Source organism: Narcine bancroftii, chromosome 2 (assembly GCF_036971445.1).
Source record: "Narcine bancroftii isolate sNarBan1 chromosome 2, sNarBan1.hap1, whole genome shotgun sequence".
In the NCBI taxonomy this organism is placed as follows: domain Eukaryota; kingdom Metazoa; phylum Chordata; class Chondrichthyes; order Torpediniformes; family Narcinidae; genus Narcine; species Narcine bancroftii.
Genome location: NC_091470.1, coordinates 278,170,150 through 278,182,760, shown reverse-complemented (window position 1 = coordinate 278,182,760; position 12,611 = coordinate 278,170,150). Strand labels below are relative to the sequence as shown.

The 12,611-nt window shown below is 39.6% G+C and overlaps 1 protein-coding gene across 8 annotated transcripts in view; it reads left to right on the top strand.

Moving 5' to 3' along the window:
• Positions 1-12,611, top strand: part of stard3nl (STARD3 N-terminal like) — a 37,502-nt gene that overhangs the window by 24,167 nt on the left and 724 nt on the right. For 3 of the 8 annotated variants that reach the window (XM_069921064.1, XM_069921058.1, XM_069921063.1), the window contains one exon: positions 9,706-12,611. This exon is cut by the window's right edge and continues 724 nt beyond it. In XM_069921064.1, coding sequence (XP_069777165.1) covers positions 9,706-9,788 — 83 coding nt within the window. In that variant the 3' untranslated portion in view covers positions 9,789-12,611. Of the gene's footprint in view, positions 1-2,276; positions 2,321-6,605; positions 6,668-9,705 lie in introns of all 8 variants that reach the window. The other 5 variants (XR_011352179.1, XR_011352178.1, XM_069921062.1 and 2 more) reach the window with 5 other exon arrangements.

Here is a 12,611-nt window from a genome sequence, read left to right as displayed (position 1 = left end):
CACCAGCGTTGTCTCCGCTCCATCCTCAACATTCATTGGAGCGCTTTCATCCCAAACGTCGAAGTACTCGAGATGGCAGAGATCGCCAGCATCGAGTCCACGCTGCTGAAGATCCAGCTGCGCTGGGTGGGTCACGTCTCCAGAATGGAGGACCATCGCCTTCCCAAGATCGTGTTATATGGCGAGCTCTCCACTGGCCACCGTGACAGAGGTGCACCAAAGAAGAGGTACAAGGACTGCCTAAAGAAATCTCTTGGTGCCTGCCACATTGACCACCACCAGTGGGCTGATATCGCCTCAAACCGGGTATCTTGGCGCCTCACAGTTTGGCGGGCAGCAACCTCCTTTGAAGAAGACCGCAGAGCCCACCTCACTGACAAAAGGAAAAGGAGGAAAAACCCAACACCCAACCCCAACCAACCAATTTTCCCCTGCAACCGCTGCAACCGTGTCTGCCTGTCCCGCATCGGACTTGTCAGCCACAAACGAGCCTGCAGCTGACGTGGACATTTACCCCCTCCATAAATCTTCGTCCGCGAAGCCAAGCCAAAGAAGAAGAAGATATTCCTCTCATACTTCAAAACTCCAGTGAGTACAGGCCTGGAGCCATCAAACACTCAGTGTTTCACTTTCATGCTTCCAGTCTTCCTCCAATATTAAAAATTTGATTGAAAATTGCAGACATGGAAAAAGGATTCATTTCTAGAACACTTTTCTCCCGGACACCCACTTTTACCCAGCCTTCCCAAATGTTGGAAAGAGCTGAAGGACTGCTAGGGGTCAGCAGTCTACAGACAGAGCTGTAGGAAGCAATGAGTATGATTCATTCACTAGATTGCTGTCTACTGAGGAAATTCAGAAAACAGTTTTGAAGACATTTTTATCTGGAAAACTGAAATTTCTGGTCCATGACCCTGTGGGCCCACCCCCCCCCCCCACCAACCACCAAACATACCATTTAACGTACAATGTCTGTACATGTTAGAAGAGGTGGGAGCACCTGAAGGAAACCCTTGCAGACACAGGAAGAGCATACAAATTCCTAACCAGGTTGCTGGCGCCATAATAGTGTTGCACTATCCACTACGCTAACCTTGCTACCCGCAGCACAGGATATTTCTATCTTTCTTGGTTAATCTGTTTGGTTAGTCTTGCTTGCCTGCTGTTTCCCTGTATCTGTCCTTTTCATGAGTTTATTTCTGAAATGAAAAGTAAGGTTGAGTCAGCTTCATCTAACATTGCAGACTGCACATTCAAAATCAGGAGAACTTGCATAATTTGGTCACTGAACCTATGTCACTGGAAACATTCTCTTATTAACTCATTAGACCTTTTAGTCTATTCTGCTTTAAGTGGAATATTTGTCCTTATCCATGTTATCAAAGAATCATTGTTGGTACCATTCAAATAAATGTTCTTGACAACCTCACGAAGCTCTTGGATGTCTTGCTAAAGTACAATATCTAGAATTTGCCTTCTTACTTCAGTTAGGGCCTAACCAGTGTTTTTCTACCAAGACTCCACTATTTGTTTTAAAATATTTAATTTTATAGATGTATATTTGTTCCTCCTGTGTATTGCTTGTCTGTATGCATGTTCGTGTGTTTGCATGTTTTGCATCGAGAACCGGAGAATGCTATTTTGTCAGGTTTTTCTTGTGCAACTTAAACTTGATTATTTGGCATAGCCTTAATTTGATTATTCAAGCTTCCATCAATAAGCAAGGGTACAATATGTATTTTTAATGTTCTTTCTAAAGTTTTAGGTTAATCAGTGGTGAGAAAATACTGAGATAATAATCTGAGAAAAATTATTTTTTCTGTGTAAATATGGGTCAATAAAAGGTATCAGATGCATTTCAGGGAAATTGATTTTCACATACTTCAGAGTTTGATGATGTATGAGAGAAGGTTGATTAAAAATGGAGAATCGTTATGTTGTTTATGCAGGCTTTGGTGGCAGCCTCAAACTGGACTGATGATCTTGCATGTCCACCAAACCAGCTGGGAACATTAAATTCAGTCAAGTAAAGAATCCCGAATTTTAAAAAAAATAGTATTAATATTGATGATCATGAAAATGTTGTATTTAAAAAATCCCTGTTCTTTAGGATAGGAAACTTGTTTTCATTCCAATCTGTGACTCTAGAGCCAGAGTTGTGTGTCTGTCCTGAAGTCGGTTTCAGACTGGAATGAATGCAAGCGGGCCAACAGAACTTTCTGTGCCACAGAATTCTGTGATCAGGAAACTGACATTAATCTGTCCTTAATTTGTAGATTCTGAAGAAGATGATGATGCTGAGTATCCAGTGCAATAGCAGGTGTGGAAAATGGTGCATCAATTGACTCCTGTGAGCTTTGCTGAACTTCAGGCCCGTGAGAGTGAATAAAATGCCTGACAGCTGCATGGTTTCAATTTTTTTTTTTCAGGAAGCTCCTTGCTGTTCATGAGACATTCTTCACTTCTGTCATGGGGTGGAATTGAAGAATCTGATATTTGCATCCCCACTACCACTGGTGGTTCTTCCCTCCTAGCTTGTTCTTTCTGACCTATAGAAGAGTAATATTTTGAATCTGCATCTGAGACTCCAGGCATTGATTTTCATAGGAATGAGTAGAGTGGACATTTCACTGTCATTGAAACAGAAAAAAAACCCCAGAAATGTGTAAATCTGAAACTAAAACCTAAAATGGCATAAAATCTTAAGCAAGTCAGACAACATTTGTGGAGAGAGAAACTGAGAGAAAAGGTCTGGAACCTTTCTACAGATGCTGCCTAATGTTGTTTTTGATGACGTTTTCCTCTGTTCTCTAGCATTCCCTGAGTATGTGTGGGAATTCCTTGATGCCGTTGGGATTATCCCAGTTGAGCAGTGAGTTAGCTGCCAGTCTTCACTAAAGTTGACTATTTCCCAATACTCAAATATGTGTGAACAGAATATTAATGTTGCAATACTTCTTCATGCAGAGCATATATTTTCCATGTGACTGTTTACACCTGCTGATAGACTATTGCAATGAGTGTATGCAAATAACTCCACAGCATTCAAATTAAAAGTCCCTGACACTGAAATGCGAGACTATGTTCTGGTCAAATTGCACAGACTGCTGTTACTTCCTGTTGTGGTCCACAGCCCAGACATCTTGCTGCTTTAGGTTCACAAAAAAAACAAGCCTTCAGTGATCAGTTAATATTACTGGAATACACACTCCAAGTTTGAAACCCTTTTGGATAATACCAGGTCTTTAGGCTCTATCTGCTGAGTTTTGAAGAGAGAGTAAGGATAGATTAGAGGGCACATTTGGATGGAACTGAGGAGTAGGAAAGGAGAGGTTACACTTGTAGGGGTGAATTATAGACCACCCGGAGGGGACCGAGACCTAGAGGAGCAAATCTGTAGGGAGATAGTAGATATTTGTGATAAGCACAGGGTTGTAATTATGGGAGATTTTAATTTTCCACATATAGATTTGGAAACACATTCTGTGAAAGGACTGGATGGGTTAGAGTTTGTGAAATGTGTGCAAGATAGTTTTTTACAACAATATGTAGAGGTACCGACCAGAGAAGGAGCAGTGTTAGATCTACTGTTGGCAAATGGGATGGGTCAAGTGACGGAGGTTAGTGTTGGCGAGCACTTCGGGTCCAGTGATCATAATGCCATTAGCTTCAATGTCATTATGGAAAGAGAGAAGTCAGGGCCAAGGGTTGAGGTTTTTGATTGGGGAAAAGCTAGATTTGAGGAGATGCGAAAGGACTTACAGGGTGTTCATTGGGACAATTTGTTTTATGGGCAGGATGTAGTAGAGAGTTGGAAGTCTTTTAAAGATCAGATTTTGAGAGTGCAAAAGCTTTATGTTCCTGTTAGGTTAAAAGGAGGGGCAAAAGGTTTGAGAGAGCCGTGGTTTTCAAGGAATATTGGAAACTTGGTTCGAAGAAAAAGGGAGGCGTACATTAGATATAAGAAGCATGGAGTTAAGGAGATGTTTGAAAGATACATTGAATGTAAGAGGAATCTTAAGAGAGGAATTAGGAAAGCTAAAAGAAGGTACGAGGAAACTATGGCAAGCAGGGTGAAAACTAATCCAAAAGAGTTCTACAAATATGTTAATGGTAAAAGGAAAGCTAGAGACAAAATTGGTCCCTTAGAAAATCAGAGCGGAAAACTGTGTGTGGAGCCTAGAGAAATGGGGGAGATATTGAACAGTTTCTTTTCTTCGGTATTCACTAAGGAGAAGGATATTGGGAGATGTGAGATAAAAAAAGCAAATTGGGAATATGGAGAATATAGAGATTACAAAAGGTGTAGTTTTAGGGCTTTTGAAGAATATAAAGGTGGATAAGTCTCCGGGACCAGACGGGATCTTCCCCAGGTCATTGAGAGAATTGAAGGAGGAAATAGCAGAGGCTCTGGCGGTAATTTTCCAAATGTCATTAAATATGGGGATAGTGCCGGAGGATTGGCGCATTGCGCATGTGGTTCCGTTATTTAAAAAGGGTTCAAGGAGGAAGCCTGGCAACTATCGGCCTGTAAGTTTGACATCTGTGGTAGGTAAATTAATGGAGAAAATTCTTAGAGATAGTACTTATAAACATCTGGATAGACAGGGTCTGATCAGGAGCACTCAACATGGATTTGTGGGAGGAAGGTCATTTTTGACCAATCTGATTGAATTTTTTGAAGAGGTGACTAGGAATGTGGATGAGGGTAGCGCAGTGGATGTTGTCTATATGGACTTCAGTAAGGCCTTCGATAAGGTACCACATGGAAGGTTAGTTAGGAAGGTGCAGTCTTTAGGTATAAATTTTGAGATAGTCAAATGGATTGAACATTGGCTGAAAGGGAGAGGCCAGAGAGTGGTAGTGGATAATTGTCTGTCAGGTTGGAGGCCGGTGACCAGTGGTGTGCCTCAAGGATCTGTATTGGGCCCATTGTTGTTCGTTATATACATTAATGATCTAGATGATGGGGTGGTGAATTGGATTAGTAAATATGCAGACGATACTAAGATAGGTGGAATAGTGGATAATGAAGAAGGTTTTCAAGGGTTGCAGAGGGATTTGGGCTGCTTAGAAAAGTGGGCTGAAAAATGGCAGATGGAATTTAATGCTGATAAGTGTGAGGTGCTTCATTTTGGTAAGAAGAATCAGAATAGGACATACGTGGTAAATGGGAGAGCATTGATGAATACAGAAGAGCAGAAAGATTTAGGAGTAACGGTACATCGTTCCCTGAAGGTAGAAACTCACGTGAATAGGGTGGTGAAGAAGGCTTTTAGTATGCTGGCCTTTATCAATCATTGCATGGAATATAGGAGTTGGGAGGTGACGTTGAGATTGTATAAGACGTTGGTGCAGCCTAATTTGGAATTCTGTGTGCAGTTCTGGTCGCCTAATTATAGGAAGGATATAAACAGAGTGGAGAGAGTGCAGAGAAGGTTTACCAGAATGTTACCTGGGTTTAAGCATCTAGGGTATAGGGAGAGATTGGACAGATTAGGTCTTTATTCTTTGGAGCGTAGAAGGTTGAGAGGGGATTTGATAGAAGTATTTAAGATTATGAAAGGGATAGACAGAGTGGATGTGGATAGACTATTTCCGTTAAGAGAGGAAAGATTAAAACAAGAGGACCTGAGTTAAGAATTAAGGGGCAGAGGTTTAGAGGTAACATGAGGGGGAACTTCTTTACTCAGAGAGTGGTAGCCATGTGGAATGAGCTTCCGGGAGAAATAGTGGCGGCGGAGTCAATTGTATTATTTAAGAAAAGGTTGGACAGGTATATGGATGAGAAGAAGATGGAGGGTTATGGGCATTGTGCAGGGAGGTGGGACTAGAAAGGGGTGTTTGGTTCGGTGCGGACTAGAAGGGCCTAATGGCCTGTTTCCGTGCTGTAATTGTTATGTTATGTTAATGGAAACACGCAATATCTTGAGAGGGATGTTATGAGAGAATCTGTAATGAGGAATCGATGTTTAAAACCCATGAGGAAAATGTTTGAGATATATTCAATCATAAGAACTTGAGAAGCAAGAGCAGGCCATCAGTAAGATTGTGGTTAGTCCAATTTTGGCTTCAAAGTCACTTTCCCACTCTGTCCTCATGTCCTTTGACTCCCTTGTAGTCTACACCCTGAATATATTCCATTCCACAACTTCCTGGGGCACAGAATTGCAAAGATTCATGACCCTAAGAGAAGAAGATATTTGGAACAAAATTCTGCAGAAGATTCTTTGAATATTTTTATGGTAGAACAGCAAAATTGTGGTCCTTCAAGTCTGCTCTGCCATTCACTAATTATTTCATATCCCTGTTCTGTCCCCATATCCCTTCACACCTTTTGTGTCTAGAAATCTACCTATCTTATTTAAATATATTCAGCACCATAGCCTCCATATATTTCTTTGGTGGCAAATTCCGAAGGTTCTATACTCTGAGTGAATAAGTTTTCCTCATCTCAGTTCTAAATCCCTTTGCCTATAAAGCAGACATTCTGACTCATCATTTTTGATAAACCAGTCAAGAAATTTCCCCTCATTACATCCTGTCAGAATTTTGTAAGTTTTTAATCATATTTCCTCTCATTTTCCAAACTCTACCAAATATAGAACATTGAAGAGTACAGCAGAGGAACAGACCCTTCAACCCACATGTCTGAGCTGAACTTGATGTAAATATCAGATTTAAATTATGCTGTTTGCACATATAAGATACCCCTTCATTCCCTTCATATCCATGTATCTCGCTCGAAACATTTTGAATGGTGCTGTTGTATCTGCTTTGGCCACTACCTCTGGCTGCCTGTTCCGGACACCTACTACTGTGTATTTTTTTTTTAAAAAAAGAAAACTACCCTGCACTTCTCCCTTAAACTTCCTCTTCTCACTTTAAACACGTCCTCTAGTGTGCAATACTTTTACCCTAGGGGTAAAGATTCTGACTATTCCATGAATGCCTCTCATAATTTTACAAACTTCTATTGTCTCCCCTCAAACTCTGATGCTTGCAGTCCAGTGTGTCTAACCTCACCCCATAGCTCACACCTTATAATCCAGGCAGCATCCTGCTAAACCTCTCCTGTACCCTCTCAAGAGCCTCCACATTCTTCCTGTAATGGGGCAAACAGAATTGTAAAGTTTTGTATAGCGGCAAAATTACTTTGTTACAATTGTACACAGTGCCCCGCCTCTCATTCCAGATCCCTCTGCAGATCAATGTTTTTAAGTGTCCTGCCATTAACTAAATATATTCCCTTTGCATTTGACTTCCCAAGCACTTCACATTTGTCTGGATTAATCTCCATTTGCCATTTCTCTGCCCACACCTATATCCTGATGTATTCTTTAATTGTCCCCAATCTTAATTTTAATTCCACCAATCTTAGTGTCAACTGCAAACTTGCTATTCCACCTGCTATATATCAAACAACAGAGGTCCCAACAACAATTCCTGGGGAACACCACTCATCACGCACCTTCCACCACTACCTTCTGTCTTTGGTCCAGCTAACTCTGTATTCAAATTAGTGCATGGATCTCATGCATCCGTATCTTCTGGATCAGCCTACTGTGAGAGATCTTGTCAAAGTCCATGTAGACAAAAGTAGACAACATCCACTACCCTACCCTCTTCAACTATCTTTATCATCACCTCAAAAAAACTCAAATCAAATTGGTAGGACATTACTTGTCCCTCACAAAGTCACATTGACTGACTCTAATCTGACCATGACTTTCTAAATGTAAGTCCCTGGAAAGAATACTTAAAGCAGTTTCCCTACCCTGATGTGGAGCTCATTGGCTTACAATTTCCTGGATTGTCCCTATTTCCCTTGAACAAATCTACAACATTAGCTACTATCCAGTCCTCCAGACCTTACCTATTATTAGTGAGGAAACAAAGATTTTCGTCAAAGCTCTAGTAAATGTCTCACTTGCCTCTTTCAATTAACTAGGAGTATATCCCATCAGCCCATGAGGGCTTCACTTTAATGCTCCTTCAAAGACCCAGCACCTTCTCTTTCTTGATCTCGATGCCCTCACTCGTAAGTATCCTCCATGTTATGCATGTCACTATCCATTGTCCCTCTCTGGTGAATACCAATGCAAAGTACTCATTTAGTACCTCACCCACTTCCTCTGACTCCAAACCTAAAATCCCTTCATCCTTTATGGAACCTATCCTCTCCTTGGTCATCCTCTTGTTTTTAATGCAAGTATAAAATACTTTGGGATTTGCTTTAATCCTGCTCACTAATGACATTTCTGGAAAGCTCAGAATATCAAACACTACATCAATTTGCTTTTTCTTTCTGCTTGTAAGAGAACTGCCCATTTTGCCAACCTTCCATTCTTCTATCTTTACATGGTCTGATTCGCTGATTATTCCAAAGACAATACAACATTGTCAACATATTAAACAGACAAGAAAACTTAAGCAGATCTTGATTCCCCTTTAATTGCCACATCTTTTCATTCACTGAGAATTGCCCATTTGTTCACCCATCACTCCCCGCCATCATTCTCTGTTTCAGAGATAAACTTGTCCCTCTTTATCAGACCTGAGGGATTCCAGACCTGAAATTTAAATGTTTCACTTTCCACAGACACTGCCTGTCCCCTGAGGTTTTCCACCGTTTTAAATTTTTATTTCAGATTTGTTTTTTTAATTTTACTGTTTCACTGCCACTGACTCCAATAACTTGACTATTTTTGTCCATGTTGCTATAGTCCATTTCATTTCAAAGGTTTTAATCTTGATGACGTATATTATGTCGCACTTGATCAAATATCTTTTGGAATATGTATTTCCTTCATCAAACCTCTATTGGTTTATCAAAAAAATGTTCTTAGATTAATCGTGATTTGACTACAACATATCTGTGCTGGCTTTCTCTCATCCATCTATTCTTGTGGAAGTGGCTGGTAATTTTGACCTTGATCATTGTTTCTAGAATTTGTTCTCAACTTGGATATTAAACTGACCATCTCTGATTATTGTTTTTATGTCCTGCAACCCTTTTTAAATCATTTGCTGTTTACCAGTCAATGGGTAGTAGCCTGAATCCAAGGTAATTCAGGAGATTGTAGCCAGGATCTCTGCCATTTTCTCCCTAAGCTTGGATGCCCCATCAAGACCATGTGATTTATTCATTGTAACCCTACCTGGACTTTTTAGTCCAGTGCAGAACCTTGAATATATAAACTTTTATTGCGACTCCAGCAGAGTTATCTTTGATCATCTGAAGTTTTGAACTTCATCTACACCCACCACCTCCGTGACTGGATTTCTAATAAGGTCTCTGAATGACCCCATTTCCTCTCTAAAGTTCCATCCCCTGTGGATGCCTGTGGAATATTCTTTGGATTTCCTTTCATGTTTGCTGCCAGTGTGTGCCTATTCTCATCCAGAGCAACTGTTTCAATTTAGTTTAATTATTGTCCAATATAACTATTCCCCTTTGTTCATGGTGTGCTGGTTCTATGTGCTGATTTGTCCAGTGACACAAACATTGCATTGAAATTGATATTATAATTCAGGATCTATCCTGGCATAGACTGAAATTGTTATACTTTGCATTTCTGAACATCTGTGCAGGTGTAAATTAAATCTGCTTGTGCATAATATCTTAGATCATTGTTCTTTAGTCTCATCACCCAAGTAGAGTTGTTCTTAACCCATTTTTTTTCTCTCCACATCCTCCCTCAGCAGTGGGCACATGGACGAAGTTCTGTTTTAAAGAGACGATGGGAATATTTGAAATAGAACTTCAAGATTCGCCTGACAATTGAATATCTCTTGCGCAAGACTGTTGTAGCCAATGGCAAGAAGTCTCACTGTACTTCAGAACCCTTCTGTTGTTGGGAGTTCATTGCTGTGCTACCTTCTGTTATCTCTGAAATGACTTCTTTATCCTGCCTTTACTAAACTAATGTTATAATCACTGAATTCATTCTGCACAAGATTACTTGTGCCTCATTTTTGGTTTGGCAACCATCATTTCAGGGGTAAAGTTTGTACTTAAAATAACATTCAAGGATTGCTGAAAGGTGTGATGAGATTACCTGCCCGCTGTGATCGGGTTTGTTCAATCTGAACCATGTGTTGCACAATGATTCCTTTTGTTATTTTAAATGAAGTAGGGTAGAACACAGTGAAGCATGTTAATTATTAAGTGTTCGGAGCTATTTTCAGATTTTCCCTTATTTGTAAAGGTAATCGTGAAGGGGAGCATTGTGTGAGTGCACCGCTGAATGTGGATGTCAGCCCATGTTCCCAGAGTGTCAATTCATGACATAATTTTCTTCAAGCTAAGGGAAGATTCTTTTATCATTTATATTTTTTTTACAGTTGCAACAGATTATCCACAGAAGCCTATAACAAGACTGGATGCTGCCCCTGTTGAACCAACTCATCTATGATTAGGGCAGTGAAAAATTCCGTCCTTGGTCTGAAGTGTTTCCTGTTTTTAATGGAAGTTTGAAAAAAGGGACATTTTAATTCCTTCCATTCTTAAGTTTTTAATAGGGCCCTGTCATAAAGGAACCTTGGCACAGCAGCTACTAGCTCCTCTCTCAGATTCCTGTCCTGCAGAAAATATTTTTATTTTCAGATTTTGCAGTGATACTGCACTGTTTGTTGATCTATAACACTAGGAAGGCAGTTGTCTTGTAACCTCCCTTGCCCCAGGAAAGCACCCTGCCTTATGACCCAACTTGCTTGCCATTTGACCTGATGGTAGTTGGCTTAACCTCGTTGTCCTGTATAATCTGCCTCCAGCTTTGAGGTCTTAAGATTCCTAACCATCACTAACCAAGCATGGGGAAGAATCAAAGCTTCAGCTTCACTCACCCATCTGAATGTGGCTTCCCAAGACTCTGAGGTAATTGAAAGAAATTAATTATAATTGAGACATTATAATGATGCACTAGGACTGCAGGAGCTGATGGTAACATTTTCTATTTAATTGATAAGTGCACACGGTTCCTTTGTCACATTGTCTTTGTCTACAAGATGATGCGGGTATTGGAAAAGGACAGTGAGCAGATAAAATTGTGCATCTAAAGAGTACTTTTGTAAAATTAGTGGTCTGTGCAAAATTGAGAAAGTAATGTAGTCTTAAATTGATTTGAAGTGGAGCTATTGATAATTTGACTTAGTTAATCTATTATTATGTGCACTGAATCAAGCAAGTTGTGTAAATCTAATTTGCTCTCAATGAACTCAGTGAGATATTGACATGATGTGGCTCATGCACTGATACTAAATTGCTGAGTGGCCATTCCAAAAACACAAATTCGCATCATATTTCATTTGCATGTCCACTTTTAATTACAATTGAGAATTGTATTTTATACATTTAATTCAAATTACTGAAATATCTAATTGTTTTATATCAAATGACTTGAAGAGCAGGCTCTTTGTTCAAAACATCAAATGTTCTGTTGAATTAATCAAGCGATGTGATCTTTACAGGTGCAGCCTTGGTCTGGTTTATATTTTTATTATAGTTTAAGGTAAAGTTCCAGCTCTGTTAGCATTCCAAATGTTTCCCTTCCTTCGTGTAGCAAATGGTAGTTCAAGGCTGCGATAATGTTTTGGTCCCTCTGTCTATTAATTGAGTTTCCTACCTGTGAGCTGTCTTTCACGAAGAAAGCTTGCTGCAGGAACAAAACTGAGTATTGATGAAATAGTAGCATAATTGCCCAACTTCTCAATGAACCTTGGTTAAATCTGAAGCAAAGAAGATTAGTTTCTTCTGTGTTCTGTATCAGCAGTTTGACCATTTAAAATTACTTAACAAATAATTGCTTGAAATAAAAATGATGAACAAATGCAAAGATGTGCAGTATCTCTGCTGCATGTAATATCATTTACTCGAATTGTGGTGTTTTATTAATGAAATAAATTGATTACCTTTATTAACATTTATTGCAGAAAATGTGATTTAAAATTGGAAGTATTAGAGCAATGTTTATTCAATACTTTATGTTTTTGCAACTTTCCTCATTTTTGACCTTTTACTCCAGTTCAGATTACAAATCTATTCTATAATAACCAAGATCATTCTGATGCTCTCTCACCAACTAGCCATCTTGACTTCTGTGTGACTATGTTTCTCGTTCGCTTCAAATGTTTACATTATAGCTGTGTGAATTCTTCAATGTATCTCAGTATCACTACTGACCAAGCTGGCCAACCTTTGAAGGTTATGGTCCAAGGCTGTGTGAGCAAACATAAGGAATACAGTTTTTTAAATTTTTGCCAGCCAAGCTCCTATTGTAGATACATCAGTGGTGGTGACTGTATGGAACACAAATTCCCATCTTCACATTGAAAATATTTTCTGTTGTGTTGAATAGTTTAGATTCAGAATAGATCCTGGAGATCGTATTCAAGCAACAGTTGAATTGCATTAGAATCTGCAATTACATGGTCTGGCATATTCCTTGACCATTACTTTTTAAGCAGCTAAGTGCCCGAGAGACATGCAGTATAGATACAGGCCATTCAGCCACCATGTCCTTGTTATACTATGCATGGTCTATCTGTTTTCCTAAATGATGTAAATGATCTAATTCCACTGCCTCCTGTGGAAGCACTTTACATATATT